The following is a 23,963-nucleotide window of genomic DNA, read 5'->3' as shown; positions in this document are numbered from 1 at the left end:
CACAGGTAGAAAAGATGTTGAGGAGTAATGCTTACAATTAACAAAGTAACGATGTGAAACTAGATAATGTTCCATAGCCTATATCCTCAAAATCTTGCTCTGTCTAGAGTGCAAAAAGTAAAAACTGCACATTACCTACTCTCAGGACAACCAATCGACGAAACATCCCTGCAATAACCACTAGCATAATCACGCCAATATAATTTTGAATATTTATACTCAAAATATTCAATATTTAAAATGCACTCAATTACATTAACTATTTAAAAGGTTCCTAGGATTCTACACTGGACTTACTAACACTACAAACTATGAAAACTTTATTATTTAATTACAACCAATTTATAAATACTTGCACAGCAAATGTAATGATTTTTTTTAATGGCTTGAATTTAGACATTGGCCACAAAAGCCAGCCTTTCCCTTTTCTTAAATCCCTTTCTCAACTAAATGTGTATCATCCTGCTACCTATGTGAAACCAGAAAAGTGAAAGAAATCTAGGGAAAGTAATAGAAATTTTTCCTTCTCTTTCTCAAGGATTTTTCCTTTTGAACCTGGAATGCAAAATCTTTCATTTAGACGTGTATTATTACATCCCTGCTTGCCAAGTCCTCACTCCTTTTAATAGCGTAAACTTTGTTAAGAGGACAATTTCACTATAAGAGAGCCTACTATTTAATAGCTAAAATAAAAATCACACTTACTAAGATTTTAGTTTCCATGCTATAACCTCCACCTTGTTGTACATGGTCAGAATGAAAGCACAGTTTATAAATCAGAACAAAGACAAGACTCAGTCGTCATGGTGGCTCAGATTCTGACTTCCTCAGGAGATACTGCAAAATGTAGTAAGTGGTTCTGCAGGATTGTGAATAGCTATTCCTGTAAAGGAGACCAAAACTGAATTTCACTTGAAGCCTACTACTTTATCCAAAAGTATTTATTTTTTAAAAAAGGCTTTATTTTTATAAATTCTCTATTCTAATCCTACTCATTTAATAATGGACTCCGATCTTTAGAATTTTAATATAGCAAAGAGTCAGCTGATTGGGTTGGTCAGTCAAATTAGGTACAGGAAAGATATTTTTCCCCTAAAACTTTAAACACACATGTGTGTATGCACTATTATCAGTAATCTTAAGTTGGTAGTAGGGCTTCCCTCATAGCTCAGTTGATAAAGAATCTGCCTGCAATGCAGGAGACCCCAGTTCGATTCCTGGGTCGGGAAGATTCCCTGGAGAAGGGATAGGCTACCCAATCTAGTGTTCTTGGGCTTTCCTTGTGGTTCAGCTGGTAAAGAATCCGCCTGCAATGCAGGAGAACTGGGTTCGATCCCTGAGTTGGGAAGATTCCCCTGGAGAAGGGAGAGGCTACCCACTCCAGTATTCTGGCCTGGAGCATTCCATGGACTATATATAGTCCATGGGGTTGCAAAGAGTCAGACACAACTGACTGACTTACAATTTAAGTTGGTAGTACTAATAAGTCAATTCCTACCTGTATCACTTATTATTATTGCAGAGGGAAAGATGGTATAAACCAAGTTAATAGAAAAAAGCAAGTATACACACACACACACACACACACACAGCACTTATATTTAACTTTGAAATCCTTTTCTCATTCAGCAGCTTTATTTTCCTCAAATCCAGGTAATTTGTATTTATTTACTTAGATTTTTAAATTTAGTTTGCACCTACTGATTATATACACAATCTGACAGCAATCCAAAAGTGTGTTGAAGGGCAAAGGCTAAAATCATAAAAGCATCCATAAAATGGACAACTGAGATTTAATGGCAACTTTCATATTCATTACGCAGTTTCTTCCTTTGGTTTCTCAGGAATGAAATATAAATTACTTGCTCATGCTACTGGAAACTAAAATGAGCAAATAGAAACTTAACATGACGAGAACAAATGACATAATGTACATATCCAAGGATACGTAATCTCAATATTTAAAACATTCACATTCAAAAATTCACGCCTGCTTTGATAAGTATTACTTTGATATAGTGTCAACTAAACAGTCTGTGGCTTACATTACCTTAGCTAATCTTCATGGAATTAATACTGCGCCAGCATAACTTAAATGTCCATGTCTCACAGAAAACAAAAGACCCTGCCATTAAAAAATAAAAAATCATCATGTGAGCCTGGTAAATAGCCTGTGTGTGCTGTGTGCTTAGTCGCTCAGTTGTGTCCAACTCTGTGTGACCTCATGGACTGTAGCCCGCCAGGCTCCTCTGTCCATGGGACTCTCCATGCAAGAACACTGGAGTGGGTTGCCATGCCCTCCTCCAGGGGATCTTCCCAACCCAGGGATCGAACCCAGGTCTCTCGCACTACAGGCAGATTCTTTACCTTGTGAGCCACCAAGGAAGCCCGGTACATAGCCTACCCCTCCCCAAAATTCAGCTAACTAAGGAATACCAAAACCAAGCTCAAGTTAAAAAAAAGAAAAAGAATTCTGAGGTAAGTGCATTATATTAGACAATGATACATATGTATACACTCTATTGAGATGTTGTAGGAATAGTTTCTTCATAACTGAAAGTTAAAATTCAGTTTTAACTACAGGGGAATTTGTAGTGTATTTACAATTTTGAGTAATTGACCTCAAAATAGATATATTTCTTCTGTAGTGTTCAGTAATGCTTCACAAGTATGGTCTAGTTCACTATTAAACATGACAGTATAAAAAATGTTTACTTATAAGCCCCTCCCTTTCGCTAACCACTGACCCATGCATCATAATACTCATAGTTTTATTAGTATTTGAACTTGGAAGTATATAATTAAAAGCGGTTGTGAATTTAATACTACAAAACTTTTTTACAAAGTTAAAATCCTGGAGAGAATTATCTGAGAACATCATCTGCACCTGTGGTAACAGTAAATGGAATGGAAGAGTAAAAATAACATCAGTTCAACTACGTGATTTTGCATTACTGAGACAACATTAATACTGAGTACACTTTTTCTACCAAAATCAAAACATCCCAAAAAGAACATGGTATTATTTTTAACAGCAACCAGCTCTAAGAGTTAATACTGCACACTGAAATAAAACCATTATTAAATATCTTTCAAGTAAACATGTATTCAAATACCCAATTTACAAGCCTACTTTTGCATAAAACACAGCTTTCCAAATTCTATCCAGTGAATCATACTTCAGCTAACTGGTACACAAAGTAACAATAAAATCTATACAATAAGTGCCCCTTCAAGGGGCATGAGATACAACTACTATTCTTAAATATTCCTTGGTTGAAATGCAATACCAGCAGTTCCCATCTTGTGGACCAAAGAGTCCACAAATCTATACATCAAACCCTACCTGCAGACTGAATAATGTCTCCAAGTATATTAACCATTTTCTAGTATTAAATTCACAACTGTTTTTGATATACTTCCAAGTTCAAACACTAATAAAACTCAGTATTATCATGCATGAGTCAGTGGCTAGCAAAAGGGAGGGGCTCCTAACTAAACATTTTTTATACTGTCATGCTTAGCAGTGAATTAGACAAGTACTCTTGCCTGGAAAATCCCATGGATGGAGGAGCCTGGTGCGCTGCAGTCCATGGGGTTGCTTAGAGTCGGATACAACTGAGCAACTTCACTTTCACTTTTCACTTTCATGCATTGGAGAAGGAAATGGCAACCCACTCCAATGTTCTTGCCTGGAGAATCCCAGGGATAGGAGAGCCTGGTGGGCTGCCGTCTATGGGGTCGCACAGAGTCGGACACGACTGAAGCGACTTAGCAGCAGCAGACCATACTTGTGAAGCATTACTAAACACTACGAAGAAACATATCTATTTTGAGGTCAATTACTCAAAATTGTAAATACACTACAAATTCCCCCAACTACCTACTAAAACTTTCTCAAGGAGAACTAGAGAAGTGAAATGGTCCTCACCAAATACAAACTCCTTGAGAAATAAACTGACAGAAACTTAACTGCCAGTTAGTGTCAAATGACAACCAGTTATCAAAAGGAAGGTCTAAGATATAAGTTTTATATTAGCTTTATTAGTAAGCCTATATTTAGTAATACAAATATTAATTTTTAATGTAAATTGTTAATGTAGGTGTTAATTAACATAAACCTGTGCAGATTTACAAATGCTCAGAAAGCATTTTAGGGGAATAAAGATGAAAGCTAAAACTAGAAGGATACTCCAAGCATGTTGAATTTTCAGGTTCTATTAAAGTATTAGCACAAGTTAATTCTGAATGGCAAAATTTATATTTTAAAAAAGTACTATGTTTAACTTCTGAGCTCCAAATTCCACACAGTCATTTCCTCTTTTCCCCTCAGCATCTTTCTACATCACTGTCTTCCTCATAACAGTCAACAGAAAAAACAACTGGTCTTGAGCAAGATCCTAAAGCTTCATGATATGGTGGACCGTCTGTCCACAAATCTCACCTCATTGCCGGACTCCAACAGCTTGTCGCATTCCACACTAAACCTCTTATCGTCCGCCTACAACAAACCCCAGCCTGACTTCTCTCTCCAGTTTCCATTAAGGACACCACTAATACTACTGGACCCAGCACAGTAACTCAGACTCATCTTGAATTCTGCCTTCACCCCATAGATTCTTTCCAGTGGTTTCTGTACAATCAGTTTTCTTTCCATTTCAGCAGCCATCAACCCTTTTTCAGTTCAGGTCAGAACTACTCTAATAGCCTCCTAAGCGCCTTCCCTTTCTAAATCCATCCAGCTCACCGTTAGCAAAATAATCTTAGTAACAAGGCCCTCGTTCTGAAACTCTTCTTTAACAGCACAAACTCTCAGCTCCTTCCCAACACACAAACACAGCACACACCCCAGACCCACTATGTACTACCAGCCCTCCACAATATACACATGAAGACATTACCTGAGAAAAACAAGCACGACAGACACACACACTCAGTTCTGGCAAATCCTACCCATCCTTTAAAGCTCAGTTCAAATCTCATCTCTCTCATAAAGTTTTTCAAATCATTTCAAGTATATACACTCCAAGCAACCACAACACTTCCATCCACATTTGGCACCTACTGTATGTCTTCTTGGCTCTAGTTTCTGAAACACTGATTTGTGGAACACTGTGCCATATCATTTCCTACACTCGGTTTTCAATCAGAGCTTCCGAGGTGCACCAGTAGTAAAGAATCCACCTGCCAATGCAGGAGACGCCTGGGACTTCGGTTCCATCCTTGGGTCAGGAAGATCCCATGGAGTAGGAAATGGCAACCTGCTCCAGTACTCTTGCCTGGAAAACCCCATAGACAGAGGAGCCCGGCAGGGTACAGTCCACGGGGTTGCCAAGAGTCAGACAGGACTGAGTGAGCACAGCAGAGCCAAGCTGTCAAGAACTTTGGCTCAGAGATTCTAATGGCATGGAATGGGGACCAGTCCCATGTTTAGAAAAATCCAGAGAGGAGACCATGTTGAGCGACCTAAACAGAGAAAGGAGAGGAGCTTTTGAGCAATTTCAGGAAAAATAGGAGAGATTCTAGAGGATGGGATCCACTCCTGTATCAAGACCTCAGTAGACAGTGCCTAGCACTAACAATTAGGTACCAAGCCAAAGGCACACATGAGCTGGTTAAGTATTCAAGTCCTGAGGTGGCAAGGACACAAGTGCACAGACTTTTGCAGTCATTAAACATCCTCTGAAACTCCTAAATCTGTGTGAAATCATGTATAAATGATTAAGAATCAGTAAGACCCCAAAAATACGCTGACCTTCACCTCCTTCAGAGATCACTGTTACCTATCTCATCTGCATACTAAACACATTCGCTAAGAAGATCCCTTCCAAGCAATGTGTGGATAAGTTGGACAAAATTACTTTGGTTAAAATAATAGTTCAGTTCAGTTCAGTTGCTCAGTCGTGTCCGACTCTTTGCGACCCCATGAATCGCAGCACGCCAGGCCTCCCTGTCCATCACCAACTCCCAGAGGTCATCCAGACTCACGTCCATCGAGTCAGTGATGCCATCCAGCCATCTCATCCTCTGTCGTCCCCTTCTCCTTCTGCCCCCAATCCCTCCCAGCATCAGAGTCTTTTCCAATGAGTCAACTCTTCACATGAGGTGGCCAAAGTACTGGAGTTTCAGCTTTAGCATCATTCCTTCCAAAGAAATCACAGGGCTGATCTCCTTCAGAATAGACTGGTTGGATCTTCTTGCAATCCAAGGGACTCTCAAGAGTCTTCTCCAACACCACACTTAAAAAGCATCAATTCTTCGGCTCTCAGCCTTCTTCACAGTCCAACTCTCATATCCATACATGACCACAGGAAAAACCATAGCCTTGACTAGACGAACCTTTGTTGGCAAAGTAATGTCCCTGCTTTTGAATATGTTATCTAGGTTGGTCGTAACTTTCCTTCCAAGGAGTAAGCATCTTTTAATTTCATGACTACAGTCACCATCTGCAGTGATTTTGGAGCCCAAAAAAACAAAGTCTGACACTGTTTCCACTGTTTCCCCATCTATTTCCCATGAAGTGATGGGACCGGATGCCATGATCTTCATTTTCTGAATGTTGAGCTTTAAGCCAACCTTTTCACTCTCCACCTTCACTTTCATCAAGAGGCTTTTTAGTTCCTCTTCACTTTCTGCCATAAGGGTGGTGTCATCTGCATATCTGAGGTTATCAATATTTCTCCCGGCAATCTTGATTCCAGCTTGTGCTTCTTCCAGTCCAGCGTTTCTCATGATGTACTCTGCATATAAGTTAAATAAGCAGGGTGACAATATACAGTCTTGATGTACTCCTCTTCCTATTTGGAACCAGTCTGTTGGTTCCATGTCCAGTTCTAACTGTTGCTTCCTGACCTGCATACAGATTTCTCAAGAGGCAGATTAGGTGGTCTGGTATTCCCATCTCTTTCAGAATTTTCCACAGTTTATTGTGATCCACACGGTCAAAGGCTTTGGCAAAGTCAATAAAGCAGAAATAGATGTTTTTCTGGAACTCTCTTGTTTTTTCCATGATCCAGCAGATGTTGGCAATGTGATCTCTGGTTCCTCTGCCTTTTCTAAAACCAGCTTGAACATCAGGAAGTTCACGGTTCACATATTGCTGAAGCCTGGCTTGGAGAATTTTGAGCATTACTTTACTAGCGTGTGAGATGAGTGCAATCATGCGGTAGTTTGAGCATTCTTTGGCATTGCCTTTCTTTGGGATGGAATGAAAACTGACCTTTTCCAGTCCTGTGGCCACTGCTGAGTTTCCCAAGTTTGCTGGCATATTGAGTGCAGTACTTTCACAGCATCATCTTTCAGGATTTGAAATAGCTCAACTGGAATTCTATCACCTCCACTAGCTTTGTTCGTAGTGATGCTTTCTAAGGCCCACTTGACTTCACATTCCAGGATGTCTGGCTCTAGGTGAGTGATCACACCATCGTGATTATCTGGGTCGTGAAGATCTTTTTTGTACAGTTCTTCTGTGTATTCTTGCCATCTCTTCTTAATATCTTCTGCTTCTGTTAGGTCCATACCATTTCTGTCCTTTATCGAGCCCATCTTTGCATGAAATGTTCCCTTGGTAGCTCTAATTTTCTTGAAGAGATCTCTAGTCTTTCCCATTCTGTTGTTTTCCTCTATTTCTTTGCATGGATCGCTGAAGAAGGCTTTCTTATCTCTTCTTGCTATTCTTTGGAACTCTGCATTCAGATGCTTATATCTTTCCTTTTCTCTTTTGTTTTTCGCTTCTCTTCTTTTCACAGCCATTTGTAAGGCCTCCCCAGACAGCCATAGTTAAAAATAATAATAATAAACACCGTCATGGTGACTTTGGCCTTACTGGCACCATGCCTTACTGGCAGTTACAAGTACAACCAGTACATGTAACTTCATTCTAACAAACTTAAGTCCTTAAAATATAACAAAGAATATAAAGTTTACATTTCAGTAAGTCAACACTGTGTTAATTAGGAAAATTAACAAAAGCTACAATGTTAATGGTTTCTCTTAAACCACCAGGTAACTAGTACCCCACTGATACATAAACACAAGGTTAATTTACAGTATGTCAAATCTCAAACAATAGTAAGGCTCCTTTTTAAAATCTGAATCCCAGTCATTTCAGGAGAAATTCTATCTATTTACATACTAGGGCTTTATCTGTAATTTCACCAACTTCCTCTGTACTCTCCAGTTTTCAGACAGTAACAAAAAAGACAGGAGGAGTAATAAATACAATAACAGATGGACACACAGATTGATCTTGAGCCACTGCAGAACCCATCTGAGCATGCTTCTTATACACAGTTTCAGACACATCACTGGTCAATTATGCACCGCAAATTACAGTCCTTATAAACAAAACTAATTTAACAACCTAGGACTAGTTACAGGAGGTCTACTACACACTCAGAAATGTGCAAAGATGTATCTATGAGATAAAATATTGTCCTTCTGCTCAGGACACCTGCAATGTAACTAGATAAAAGACGACTACGGCTTTTCTTAAATGCACACAGAAGTGGGGAGATTATTTTAAGAGTGCACGTCAAGCCAGCATTTAAAATACAGTAAAACAACTGTATGTTGCAAAAGCTATGAACATGTTACTTCACTCAGAATTTGGTTTTTATCATCCTATCCATCCTCTGTTCACACTGAACAGATTAGTCCCAATTAACAATATCCGCAGGAAGCAAACAATATCCATGGGGGTCTCCAGGCAAGAATACTGGAGTGGATTGCCATTTCCTTCTCCAGGGGATCCTCCTGATCCAGGGATTGAGCCTGGGTTTCCCACATTGTGGGTAGATTTCTTTACCGTCTGAGCTACCAGGGAAGCCCAGATAGGAACCAAAAGTCACGATCAAACCCAGCCCAACTAAAGGCCATCTTTTTAACCAAACACTATCTTTTCTGTGTGACAGAGAAAGAAAGAGTAGAAATTTTTTAAATAATCATTGAGTTCTGATATAAAAGTTGAAAAGCAGGCAGAAGCAAATGAATGAAATATTCCAGGGCAAAACCAACTCAGAGCTATTACAAAGAAGTTATTCACAAATTTTATTTATTAATAGTGTGAAGTCATCCAATCAGATTACTTTTCTCACAATTACTATAATGAATAACAGGAAAATAGGGTGGGGATTTTGTGAGTTGCGTTTTCATCGCTTAGGCAGGGAGAACAAGCACACAGAAGTTTAGCAAAGGACAACCTAGGAAGGAATGCCAAAGACAGCAGCAGCTTGAGAAAGGACTGCTTACCCAACTATGAGAGATGAATGAGTGTACAGGCCAACTTTGTCTATTTCACAATTTTGCCAGGGTCAGCCTTGTCCAACTGAGAAAAGAAAATAGCTAACACGTAAGCATTTACTATATGCCAGATAATGTTCTAAGTACTGAATATATTATTAACTAATCTAATCCTCAGAATTCTATATTAATAGTGGTACCTGTTTCATAATCTCCAATTTTAAAGACTGGAAACAGGAAAAGAAAAGTTGAATAACTTTCCTGAAGTGACAAAACTGCTGTGTGGCAAAGCCAGGATTTGAACTTGGGCATTCTGGCTCCAAAGTCTGTACTAAACAGACAAGGTAATAAAAATACGTTTATACTGCAGCCCATAGTCACTTATTCCCATTATCCAGAATTTGGACAACTAATAAACAGTACTGAGTGACTCACTAAACAGTCTTTCCTAGATAACTAATAACAATCTCTAAACAAGCAAACTAAACTTGAAAACACACACTTGGTCAAATTTTATTAGCTTTTTAAGTTACACAGACTCTTCCCAAAGCTTATCTAGATTGAGAATTACTGCAAAATGGCTAAAAAGTTAAGTAAGAAGGACCTAAAAAGTTATTTCTAAAAACAAGGTAACACTAAGTTTTCCATGTAAAATTGAATGGGGAAAAGAAAAAAAACAACCTCATATATACATCACGGCTTTTGACTATAAAATGCTTTTTAAGTATTTTTTATTCTGGAGGCAATCCCTGGAGACGAAAAAATAAAAGTCAGCTTGACTTCTCTTAAACCAATACACTTATCCAAACTACTGAAGAAATGAAAGTATATTAATTAAAAGCACATCAACAGAAAACCTTCCATTTTCATTGAGACAACTGAAAAAGGGCAAAGTCTCCCCAAATGACAGGCATGTGTGAATTTCACTACTTATCCATGGCCTTGTATTAGAGCAAAGACTGTGAGACAGTAAATAAATCATTTTTATTGCTAAGAGCCTCAGTTTTCTCATCTGTGAAAAAATGAGTTAAGATGATCTCCAAGGACTCCCTTGGTGGCACATTGGATAAGAATCTGCCTGCCAACGCAGGGGACATGGGTTCAACCCCTAATCCAGGAAAATTCCACATGCCATGGAGCAACTAAGCCCATACGCCTCAACTACTGAGTCCAGGTTCTAGAGCCCATGAGTCACAGCCAATGGGCCCCTGTGCCACAACTACTGAAGTCCTCACGCCTTAGAGCCCATGCACCACAATCAGAGAGTAGCCCTTGCTGTCTGCAACGAGAGAAAGCCCCCATGCAGCAGTGAAAACCCAGCACAGCCAAAAACAAATAAATATAGCAGAGTTTGTAAAAACCCTAACTCGCAGAGTCTCACACTCTTCTATGTAAAGACTCACTTTGCTAAGTCACTTCAGTCGTGTCCGACTCTGTGCGACCCCATAGACGGCAGCCCACTAGGTTCCTCTGTCCCTGGGATTCTCCAGGCAAGAATACTGGAGTGGGTTGCCATTTCCTTCTCCAATGCATGAAAGTGAAAAGTGAAAATGAACTCGCTCAGTCGTCCCCGACTCTTAGCAACACCAAGGACTGCAGCCTACCAGGCTCCTCCGTCCATGGGATTTCCCAGGCAAGAGTACTGGAGTGGGGTGCCATTGCCTTCTCCAAAGACTCACTTTAGGGGGGGCAGATAAATTGGGAGCCTGGGATAGACATACGCACACTACTATATATAAAATAGATAGCTAAGAAGGACCCACTACTGTACAGCACAGGGAACTCTACTCAATGCTCTTTAATGGTATACTGTGTGCTCAGTCGTGTACAACTCTGTGACTCCATGGGCTGTAGCTCACCAGGGTGCTCTGTCCATGGGATTCTCCAGGGAAGAATACTGGTGTGGGTTGCCATTTACTTCTCCAGGAGATCTTCCCAACCCAGGGATCAAGTCTTCAAAAAGATTCACTTTATTCATTTTGCAAATAAACACTTTTTAACTTTTCCCTGCTCCATCTGTGACAAACTCCAACAGTCAAGCCCAAATTTTAAAATATGCACTTAATATTAAGTTAATGATCACTTAATATACCTAAACAGTATCAAAATCCTATTTCTAAAACAAAGTTATATCAATAAATTCATATATAATACCACCAATGAATTATTTGTGCCAAATAATGCATCAAACCTGAATGCAACTGAGTTTTGAGATGTAACTAGCAGTTTATAGGATCGTAGGAGATAGAGACTCAAACTGATTCCATGGAGATCCAATCAGTAAATTCCTATGGGTTTGTGTATATTAAAACTTGTACTTAGTTGCTCAGTCATGTCTGACTCTTCACAACCCCATGGACTGCAGCGTGCCAGGCTCCTCTGTCCTAGGGATTCTCCAGGCAAGAATACTGGAGTGGGTTGCCATGCCTTCCTCCAGGGGATCTTCCCAACTCAGGGATTGAACCCAAGTCTCCCGCATTGCAGGCGAATTCTTTACCATCTGCACCACCAAAGGAGCCCATATTAAAACTTAAATATGTGCTAAAAATTAAACATGGAACTGATATTAAGAAGTTATTAAAATTTTAAGGTGTGATTAACAGTATGGTATCTATGTTTCTAAAAGAGTACTTCTCTCTTAAGAGACACATGCTGAGTTATTTACAGTATTATGTCTTGAATTTGCTTTAAATCCACTGGGGAGAAGCAAGAAGAATATAAATGAAACAAGACTGGACATGTGTTGCTAACTGGGTGATGGATTTACATGAGAATTCATTCTCCCAGTCTCTCTGTATGTCTATTTGTTTGAAATTTATCACAATGAAAAGTTTTAAAATCTATCAAGAAGGTAACAAATGCTATTGCAGACTAAGAATCAAGCCTTTAATTCTAAGACTAGATTGTTAAGACGAGAAAAGGATCAAGAGGCAGTATGTTGTGTATTGTTAAGACTGTTACTCAAAACTTGGTCCAGGGTCCTGTGATATTCTACAAACTGTTTACTAGTCTACAGAGAAAATGAGTAATTTTACTAGCAATTTTAAAGAATTTTATGATTGCTGAAAATAGTAGTAAAACATCTGAGCATGTGTTTGAGATGCAATGCTAAAACATTTGAAAAACTTCTCTTCTTTTTACAACTCACAGGTATGGTTCATTAGAAAGAGAGAACATATCACAATATGAACCAGCTTCTCTCACACTAAACTTGCAGATGAGTATCACACTTCAGAAAACCAAGACAGACTTAAATTGGAATGACAAAAATCCATCTTTTCAACATTTCTTAGGAACCCAGGCAAAAACTCTCAACAAAATAGAAACAAATCAAATCCAACAATGTATAAAAAGAATTCTACATCAGAACTAAATGGGGTTTATTCCAGATATGCAAGCTTAGTTCAATGTTCAAAAATCAATACACATAACACATTCTATCAACAGGCTAAAGGAAAAAAAAAAAAATCACATGACCACATACATACATGAAGAAAAAGTATTTGACAAAATCCAACATGATTTAAAAAAAAACAAACAGCAGATTTCAGGGGAACCTTCTCAATGCAATAAAGAGCATGTACAATAAATCTGCACATCAACTTTACACTTGATGGTGAAAAACTAGACACTTTTCAGCTAATACCCATATTAGGGCAAGGTCATCCCCTCTCACCACTCCGTTTCAATGTCAAACTGGAAATTCCTGCAAGTACTGTAAAATAAGAAAAGAAAAGAAAAAGGATACAGATTGGGAAATAAGAAATAAAACTGTTCATATTCACAGATGACAGGATTGTCTACGAAGAAAATCCAAAAAAGAATCAACAAAACTACAGCTACTACAGGACTATAACAGGATTGCAGGATAAAGGTTAAGTAAGTCAACTGCTTTCCTATATACCAGCATAAACAAATGGAATTTGAAATTTAAAACACATCACCATTTATATTAGCACCCCCAAAAACAGATTAAAGTCAGAGAACTTAGTATTCTGACTTCTTGACTTACTATACAGTTACAGTGGGCTTCCCTGGTGTTTCAGATGGTAAAGAATCCGTCTGCAATGCAAGAGACCTGGGTTTGATGTCTGGGTTGGGAAGATCCCCTGGAGAAGGGAATAGCAACCCACCCCATTATTCTTGCCTAGATAATTCCATGGACAGAGGAGCCTGGCAGGCTGCAGTTCATGGGGTCACAAAGAGTCGGACAGGACCGAGCGACTTTCACTTTCATACAGTTACAGTAATCAAAACACTGGTACCGGTGAAAGAACAGGTCAATGAAATGGAACAGAGCCCAGAAATTGATCCACACATACAGAGTCAACTGATATTTGACTTGAATAAGGAAAGGCAATACAATGGAGAAAAAATCCTTTCAAAAAATTGTGCTGAAACCACTGGACAACCACATGCAAAAACAAAAATGGCTCACAGACCTTACACCCCTCACAAAAATTTCCTCAAAATGGATCACAGACCAAATATTAAATTGTTGTTGTTGTTCAGTTGCTCGGTCGTGTCTGACTCTTTGCAACCCCATGAACCATGCAGCATGCCAGGCTTCCCTGTCGTTCAGTATCTCCTGGAGTTTGCTCAAACTCATGTCCTCTGAGACAGTGATGCCATTCCACCATCTCATCCTCTGTTGTCCCCTTCTCCTCCTGCCTTCAATCTTTCCCAGCATCAGGGTCTTTTCCAATGAGTCAGCTCCTCCTATCAGAGGGCCAAAGTACTGGTGCTTCAGCACCAGTGCATCCCATGAATATTCAGGGTTGACTTCCTTTAGGATGGACTGGTTTGATCTCCTTGATGTACAAAAGGGACTTTGAAGGGTCTTCTTCAACACCATAGTTAGAAAGCATCAATTCTTCGGGGCTAAACCTTCTTTATAGTCCAACTCTCACAACCATACATGACTACTGGAAAAACCATAGCTTTGACTATATAGACCTTTTGTCGGCAAAGTGATGTCTCTGCTTTTTAATACACCGCTTAGGTTTGTCATCGCTATTCTTTCAAGGAGCAAGGGTCTTTTAATTTCGAGGCTGCAGTCACCATCTGCAGTGATTTTGGAGCCCAAGAAAATGAAATCTGACACTTTCCACATTATCCCCATCTATTTGCCATGAAGTGACAGGACCAGATGCCATGATCTTAGTTTTTTGAATGTTGAGTTTTAAGCCAGCTTTTTCACTCTCCTTTCACCTTCATCATGAGGCTCGTAGATCCTCTTCACTAAATGCAGAGCTATAAAATTCCCAGAAGATAATATGAAAGGAAATCTAGATAAACTTGACTATGCCAATGACTTTTCAGATAAAACCCAAAGACACAATTCATGAAAGATATACTTGATAAACTGGATTTATTAAAATTGAAAATTTCTGTTCTACAGAAGACATGGTCAAGAAAATGACAAGATAAGCCAAAAAATAGGAAAAAAATATCTGATAAAGACTGTTATCTAAACTATAAAGAGCTCTTGAAACTCAATAATAATAAAACACTCTAATTAAAACAAGGGAAAAGACCTGAACAGACACTTCATCAAAGAAGATATACAGATGACAAACAAGCATAAGAAAAAATATTCAACATTATACCTCATCAGTATGGGGTCGCACAGAGTCGGACACAACAAGCGACTTAGCAGCAGCAGAGAACTGCAAATTAAGACTGCAATGAGATATGACCACACAGCTCTTAGAATGACCAAAATCCAGAACACTAATAACAAATGCTAGAAAGGATACAGATCAACAAGAACTCTCATCCATTGCTGACTGGAATGCAAAGTGATACAACCAAGGTGGGAAGAGTCTGGCAATTTCTTCCCTTGTAACTCAGTCGGTAAAGAATCCACCTCCATTGCAGGAGATGGGGGTTCAATCCCTGGGTTGGGAAGATCCCCTGGAGAAGGAAATGTCAACCCACTCCAGTATTTTTGCCTGGAAAACCCCATGGACAGATGAGGCTGGTGGGCTACAGTCCATGGGGCCCCAAGGGTCAGACACAACTTAGCGACTAAACCACCACCAGTGTTTCCTCGTTGTTTAGTCACTAAGTTGTGTCTGACTCTTTGTGACCCAATAGATTGCTCTGTCTATGGGATTTCCCAGGGAAGAATACTGGAGTGGGTTGCCATATCCTTCTCCAGAGGACCTTCCCGACTCAGGGAGTGAACCCACATTTTCTGCATTGGCACACGGGTTATTTACCACTGAGCCACCAGGGAAACCCCTATTCTTGCCACGTTGTTGTTATTCAGTTGCTAAGTCACATGTCCAACTTTTTGCAACCCCATGGACTACAGCAAGCCATGCTCCCCGGTCCTTCACTATCTCCCAGAGTTTGCTCAAACTCATGTCCACTGAGGTGATGATGCCATCTTATCATCTCGTCCTTTGTCACCCCCTTCTTCTTCTGCCCTCAGTCTTTCCCAGCATCAGGGTCTTTTTCCATTGAGCGGGCTCTCTTACCATATGACCAAGCAATTGTGCATCTTGGAATTTACTCCAAGGAGTTGAAATTATAGGTCCATACAAAACCCTGCACATGGATGTTTATAGCAGCTTTATTCATAACTGCCAAAACTTGCAATCAACCAAAGTGAAGAAGGTGAATGGATAAACTGTAGTACATCCAGACAAGAAAACAGTACTAAAGAAAAATGAACTAACAAGCCATGAAAAGACACGGAGGAACTGTAAAGGCATATTACTAAGTGAAAGAAGCCAGTCTGAAATGGCTATAATGGTTTGATTCCAAGTACATAACATTCTGAAAAAGGCAAAACTATGGAGATTAAAAAAAAAAAGATCAGGGATTGGTGAGAGCGAGGGATGAACAGACAGAACACAGAGGATTTTTAGGGCAATGAAACTATTCTGTATGACATTATAATGGTGGATACATGTCATTATACATTTGTCAAAACCCATAAAATGTACACACCAAAAATGAACCTTAATGTAAGCTTTGTACTCTGGTAAATATGCATCATAGTAGACTCATCAACATAACAAATGCACCACTCAGGTGCAGGATGCTGACAGTAAAAGAGGTTATGCATGTGTAGCGTGAGGAGTATAAAAACTTTATTTTCTGCTAAATTCTGTAGTGAACCTAAACTGCTCTAAAAAATAAACACTTTTAAAAATCTACTTAACAATGTTTTTAGTCACTAATATCCAGGAAATATTTTCTTAAAAAAAAAAAAAAAAAACAGTCCTCAGAACGACAGGAAGTCTTTAAAACTACGTAACTTTTGGTGTGAACTTATTAGTAAAACTGCTCTAAAAAATAAAATCTGGGTTCCCCTGGTGGTCCTGTGGTTAAAGAGTCCACCTTGCAATGCAGGAGACACAGGTTCGATCCCGAGTCTGGGAAGAGCGCACATGCCTCAGAGCAACTAAGCCCATGCGCCACCACTCTGAGTCCACTAGCCCTAGAGACCCATCCACAGCAAGGGAAGCAGCACAATGAGACGCCAGCACACCGCAACCCAAAAGCAGCCCTCACAGAGCACCCAAGACCCAGCGCAGCCAAAGATAAATGAATAAACAGAAGTGCCAAAAAAAATAAATGAAAAATGAAATCTGAAATATGTTCACACCCAACATTTTAAATTTTAAAAAGACACTGAAATTAACATGAAGGGCTCCCACTAGCTAAATGTGAATCAACTCAAGCACCCACATAAAAATAGGAAAAGATTTTTGAAGTACGGACTAAAAGAAAACTCCGTTAGGTCTCCAAACTAACAAATAAATAATGGAGAAGAAAAGTTCTTCCTTACAACAGAAATCAAAGAAATACAAAAGAACTAACTGGATTAAAAATTCACCATTTGGCAATCTTCCCACTAGAATAAAAAAAAATGGGTCACGAGTGAACATTAAAACTAGTAGATGAAAATTTGAGTATTAACAGGATATTTAAATAGTCTCTAAGTATTTCCCCAAAATCATAACTGGTTATGTCACCAAGCCAGCAGACACCTTAACTAAATAATCAAAGTTAACCACACCAGGAAAAATATCATTTGCCTTTTGTTATATTGTTCTAAGAACAAAACTGTGTGGTATTCTTGCCAAAAAGTACATCCTGTGACTACAATCATGAGAAAACATCAGAAATGCCGTATTAAGCGACTTTCTACAAAATTGCATGAGTGTGCTAAGTCACTTCAGTCATGTCCAATTCTTTGTGACCCTATGGACTATAGTCCGTCAAGCTCCTCTGTCCACAGGATTCTCCAGGCAAGGATACTGGAGAGGATTACCGTGCCCTTCTCCAGGGTATCTTCCTGACCCAGGGATCAAATATCCGCAGCTCTTATGTCTCCTGCATTGGCAGGTGGGTTCTTTACCACTAGTGCCACTTGGGAAGCCCTACTACAAAATTACTAATCCTATATTCTTCAAAAACTTATCATGAAAAACAAGGACTTTATTGTTCCAATTAAAGGAGCTTATAAAAAACAAACACATGATCTCAGATTTTCTTTTGTGTTTATAAAAAACATTAAAAGAACTGGCAAAATTTAAGTAAGATTTATAGAATCTTATACTTAAGAATTAATCACATTGTTAATTTCCTGACTTTGATACCTCTATTGTGGTTACATAGGAGAAAGCCCCCCCCCCTTTTTTTTAATAAAATACACACTGAAATATTTAGAGATTAAAGGATATCAAGACTGCAATTTACTTTCAGACAGTTCTGGTGGGAAAACATATTTGTATTTATATATATCCATGTGCGTGCGTGCTCAGTCGTGTCCTACTCTTTGTGATCCCGTGGACTGTAGCCCACCAGGCTCCTCTGTCCATGGGATTTTCCAGGCAAGAATACTGGAGTGGGTTACCATTTTCTCCTCCAGGGGGTCTTCCTGATCCAGGAGCAAACCTGCATCTCTTGTCTCCTGCACTGGCAAGCGGGGTCTTCACCACCGTGCCACCTGGGAGTCCACGTAACAGGCACACCACAGTCCTTCTGTATGAGCGCAAATGTGGCCTCCTACATTCCAAATATTTCTCAAGAACTGTAGGTTCTTTCTACCGCTACCACCAAGTCTTAGTTCATTACTTCTCTCAAATATTTTATTATTTTAACTTGTCTTCCTACTTTAATACTTCACATCTCCATCAAAGTAATCGGTTCAAAAAAGAAAAATCTGGTGTTGTTATTCAGCAACTTTAAAAATGTCAACACCCCACTAAAGTTAAAAGTCTTAAAAAGAACATAAAAGATCCTTACAAACACAAACACATGTGTGCGTAAAGAATATTCTACAGTATTTTCCTTCAGTGATTTACTGCCTTTCACCAAAGCAGTATTAAGGGAAAATGTACTGTACTTTACTTTGGGAAGATGAGTTTCATCTCTCGATATTTCATATAGAGAAGAATGCACTGCATTTCTTAGATGTGAGTTCATGTCCCTCTCCACCTGTTACTGACTCGGGGATTTTGCCAAATCCTTGAGATCCAAGGCTCTTCACCTGAAAAAATTATGATGTCTTATCTGTCTTTCAGTTCAGTTCAGTTCAGTCGCTCAGCCGTGTCCGACTCTTTTCAACCCCATGAATCGCAGCACACCAGGCCTCCCTGTCCATCATCAACTCCCAGAGTTCATCCAGACTCACGTCCATCAAGTCAGTGATGCCATCCAGCCATCTCATCCTCTGTCGTCCCCTTCTCCTCCTGCCCCCAATCCCTTCCAGCATCAGAGTCTTTTCCAATGAGTCAACTCTTCACACGAGGTGGCCAAAGTACTGGAGTTTCAGCTTTAGCATCATTCCTTCCAAAGAACACCCAGGGCTGATCTCCTTTAGAATGGACTGGTTGGATCTCCTTGCAGTTCAAGGGACTCTCAAAAGGCTTCTCCAACACCACAGTTCAAAAGCATCAATTCTTCGGCTCTCAGCCTTCTTCACAGTCCAACTCTCACATCCATACATGACCACAGGAAAAACCATAGCCTTGACTAGACAAACCTTGTCGGCAAAGTAATGTCTCTGCTTTTCAATATGCTATCTAGGTTGGTCATAACTTTCCTTCCAAGGAGTAAGCGTCTTTTAATTTCATGGCTGCAGTCACCATCCGCAGTGATTTTGGAGCCCCCAAAAATAAAGTCTGACACTGTTTCCCCATCTATTTCCCATGAAGTGATGGGACCAGATGCCATAATCTTCATTTTCTGAATGTTGTGCTTTAAGCCAACTTTTTCACTCTCCACCTTCACTTTCATCAAGAGGCTCTTTAGTTCCTCTTCACTTTCTGCCATAAGGGTGGTGTCATCTGCATATCTGAGGTTATTGATATTTCTCCCGGAAATCCTGATTCCAGCTTGTGCTTCATCCAGCCCAGCGTTTCTCATGATGTACTCAGCATATAAGTTAAATAAGCAGGGTGACAATATACAGCCTTGATGTACTCCTTTTCCTATTTGGAACCAGTCTGTTGTTCCATGTCCAGTTCTAACTGTTGCTTGGGGGCTAGTACCAATAATCTCAAGATCTACATCCTATAAATAATATGAACAAATGTCAGTTTGAAATAACACACCTTCGATTTCATATGAAGCTTCAGATCACAGAACATTTGTATTATTTCACTTCATCTTCAGAACCCTTGGGTACTTTCCAAACCCTCGGGTACAGAATCCCTCTGAGGTACAAGTATCTTCATTTTAATGACAATAAATCTGTGGCTTCAGGAAAGGTAATACGAACTTGCCTACGGTTCAGGAACTTGCCCAAACTTCAGGAAGTAAAGCCCAAATTCTGACTTCTATTTTTCCCAACTAATACACCACAGCCTTCCAGAGTTACAAAAACATTTTCCCAGAATGAAATGTGGCTATTAGACTATAAGATGGACTGACTGTATAGTCAGTGTGTCTGGCTACCACGAGGCATTGGCACTACCTCCAAAACAAGTCCCCAAATCTGAGTTTTTCTCCAGATTACCCTATCATGCCCCTCCTCCAAGCCACCACCAACTCTCACATGGAGTACTACATAACCTCCCCACTAATCGTTGCTTCTAGTCTAGCCACCATCCTTGCATAGAAGCCAGATGCATCTCTTAGAAGCCTAAACCAAGCTACCACACAGGTCTTAAACCCTACTCACTCAGAATAAAATTAAAATTTCCCCAGTCTTTCTTGCAAATCTTTACATAAAAGCGGATTTCATTCTGTTCCTTTTACAAGCAAGCTCAGGCTCGCCGTGAGAGTTTTCCAGGAGCAATCTCCTCTGCCTAGAATTCTCTCCCCCTAGATTTTCACACGGCCAGCTCTTGTCATCAAAAACTAGATTTAAATATTACCTCCTCAAAAATCTTCCCTCACCACATTGATGTCATTCTCCACCACATTATCCTACTTTCATTACATTGCTGGCAGAGCGCTTATCACCACCTGGGTTTCGTTTGGGTATTTGGTTGTTTGCTTCTGTTTTTTCCTTGTTTGCTCTCTCTATATACTAGAATGTAAATACAGATTTTAAACTTAATACAACAAATAGCCTCATCATATCCCCTCCCCACAAAGAGGCAACCCTTCCTTCTTCCTACCTGTAAAGACGATCCACACTGGAGAGGATCATTTCTCCTTTCTCTTTTCTAGCTCCTCGACAATACTAGCTCTAAGGGAAAATGAGGAGTAGGGACTGGAGAAGAGTAAGGCACTCACATCCAGGTGTTAGGATCGACACTCCAACCTCAACCACATGCTTAAGCCACACTATACCCTCTGCTGGCCCTTATATGTGACATGTAATTGTCACGTCTCCACCCCTTCACTATATATGGTTGCTTCTGCAAACAATGTTCTCCCATCCCGCTTGTGTGTGTGTGTACAGATGTGTATATATATATACATACACACACACACACCTAGAAACCTTCTTCAAAGCCTAGCTTAACTGTTTCCACTCCTGTACAACCCTTCTTGATCCAACCATAATTTTGTGCTAAATTAGTCATTTCTTTACCACTTCACAGTACTTTGTTTAGTGGATTAAGGTTTGTTTCAAATGATCAACTGTAAAAAAAAAAAAAAAAACTCATTTTTATGTCTCTATAAACAGAGCTTGCTATAAAACAGCCGCTCACTGATCATTTAGTCAACAAAAAGCAATTCACTATTCTACTGATATCAAAGGATAGTATTTCAAACAAAGATTAGTCAAAAGTTCTGCAAATTGTTATCATTCCCACATTTAAAAACAAACTTTAGCGTCATTAAATACCAAAAAATGAAGTTAATTACCCACCCCAATCAGAAAAGGATTTAGAAGTGACTTGTTAAAAGTTACAGAAATGTCTTGCCCTCAGAATTCCAATCACAAGGATACCGCTGCAACCCAGTAGAACTCCATTTCTCCATCTGCAACGTCAGGATAATTTCTTCAGACACCCAGGGAATGCTGTCTTGCAATAATCAATTTTAGTTGAGAATAATTATGTTACTAAAGCTAACTGAATTTCAGCAAATGATGCTGGGACTACTAGGCAGCCATCTGCAAAAAGAGTAAAGTTGGATCTCTATCTCATACTACATACAAAACTCAAAATTATCAAAGAGCTAAATGTAAGAGCAAAAACTGTAAAATCTGTAGAAGAAATGCAAATCTTCTTGACCTTGGATTAGACAATGGCATAAGAGATAACACCAAAAGCATTAATGACAAAAGAAAATAGATAAACTGGACATCAAAATTAAAATCTTTGTACTTCAAAGAACGCAGAGAAAAGTAAAGAGATAACCTATGGAATACGAGAAAGTATTTGCAAACCACTTGCAAATCATCTGACTTCTACCCAGAATATATAAAGAACTCTCACAATCCAACAATAAAAAGACAAATAATCCGATTGAAAAATGGGCAAAGGACTGTAATAAACATTTCTCTAAAGCTACACGAATGACCAATAAGCACGTGAAAACATACTCAATACCATCAGCCATTAGAGAAATGCAAGTAAAAACTAGGAGACACCACTTTACTCAGATGGCTATAATAAAAAAGACAACAAGTGTTAATGAGCATGTAGAGAAATGGAATCCTCATAATACACTGCTGGAAGAGAACAGTCACAAAATCCCTCAAAGGTTAAGCACTGAGACACCATATAACCCAGCAATTCCAATCCTAGGTATATACCCAAGAAAAATGAAAACTTACGTCCCCACAAAAGCTTGTACACAATGTTCATAGCTGCATATTTCATAAAAGCCAAAACATAGAAAAAAACTAAATGTCCCTCAAAGAACAGAAAAATATGAACAAAATGTGATATACACCCATATACGGAATATTCATTATGCAGCCATAAAAAGAATGAAGTACTAATATATGCTACAACATGGATAAACATTAAAACATCAAGCTAAGTGAACAAAGCCAGACACAAAAAGTCATACCCAGAAAGTTCCAAAAAGCAAAACTTGAAATTTACACACACTGACAACTACTTACATAGCATTGTATTAAGCTTTATAAGTAATCTAGAGATGACTTAAAGTGTATAGAAGGATGTGCATAAACCTATGGATCTAAGCAAACCTTAAATACTAGGTTATTTCATATAAAGGAACTGGGTACCCCTGGATTTTGAAATCCGAGGGGGATCCTGGAACAAATCCCCCATGGATACTGAGGGACGACCATATTGTATGATTCCTTCATGGCAAATAAATGGGCAGAAAATGGAAAACAGTAACAGACTTTATTTTCTCGGGCTCTAAAATCACTGCAGATAGTGACTTCAGCCACCAAATTAGAAGACCCTTGCTCCTTGGAAGAAAAGCCATGACAAACCTAGACAATGTATTAAAAATCAGAGACATCACTTTGCAGACAAAGGTCCATATAGTCAAAGCTATGATTTTTCCAGTAGTCATTTATGATGTGAAAGTTGGCCCATAAAACGGCTGAGCACCAAAGATTGATGCTTTCAAACTGTGGTGCTGGAGAAGACTCTTGAGAGGACATCAAGGAGATCAAATCAGTCAATCCTAAAAGAAATCAACCCTGAATATTCACTGGAAGGAAGGACTGATGCTGATATTCCAATACTTCGGCCACCTGATACAACCGACTGGTTGCGAAAGACTGATGCTGGGAAAGACTGAGGGTAAGAAGAGAAGGGGACAAGAGTGGATGAGATGGTCAGATGGCATCATCGACTCAATGCACATGAGTCTGAGCAAACTCTTTGACAAGGAAACCTGGCATGCTGCAGTCCATGGGGTTCCAAAGACTCGGACATGACTGAGTGACTGAACAACAACCAATTTACATAGAACAGGCAAATCCACATAGAAAGTAGATTTCCAGTTGCCAGGAACTGCGGCAAAGGGAGATGACTGCAAATAAGTACAGGGTCTCTTTGGAGGGTGAGAAAAATGTTCTGAATAGTGGTGATGGTTATATAACTTTGTGAATACACTAAAAACTAATGAAATGAATACTTTAAAAGGGTGAATTTTACATTATATGAACTAAACTTAGTTATATGAACTAAGTTTATTTAAGCTGTTTAATATTTTTAAATTTGGACCATTGTTGACATCTTTATTGAATTTGTTACAACACTGCCTGTTTTATGTTTTCGTTTTTTTGCCACTAGGCATGTAGGATCTTAGCTCCCTGACTAGGGATCGATCCTGGACCCCACGCACTGGAAAGCTAAGTCTTAACCTCT

General features: G+C 39.3%; 1 protein-coding gene across 4 annotated transcripts in view; it reads right to left on the bottom strand.

The window, feature by feature from the left end:
- The window catches only part of ZRANB1 (zinc finger RANBP2-type containing 1), a 75,262-nt gene that overhangs the window by 46,505 nt on the left and 4,794 nt on the right, over positions 1–23,963 (bottom strand). For 3 of the 4 annotated variants that reach the window (XM_061403834.1, XM_061403831.1, XM_061403833.1), the window contains exon 2: positions 706–883. The exons of the other annotated variant lie outside the window; for it this stretch is intronic. In XM_061403834.1, the coding sequence (XP_061259818.1) occupies positions 706–749 (44 nt within the window). In that variant the 5' untranslated portion in view covers positions 750–883. The remainder of the gene's footprint in view (positions 1–705; positions 884–23,963) is intronic. 4 annotated transcript variants of the gene reach the window in all.

The sequence above is a fragment of the Bos javanicus genome, chromosome 26 (genome assembly GCF_032452875.1).
Source record: "Bos javanicus breed banteng chromosome 26, ARS-OSU_banteng_1.0, whole genome shotgun sequence".
Taxonomy (NCBI): domain Eukaryota; kingdom Metazoa; phylum Chordata; class Mammalia; order Artiodactyla; family Bovidae; genus Bos; species Bos javanicus.
The sequence above is the reverse complement of the archived record's forward strand: the minus strand, read 5'-3'. Positions and strand labels throughout refer to the sequence as shown.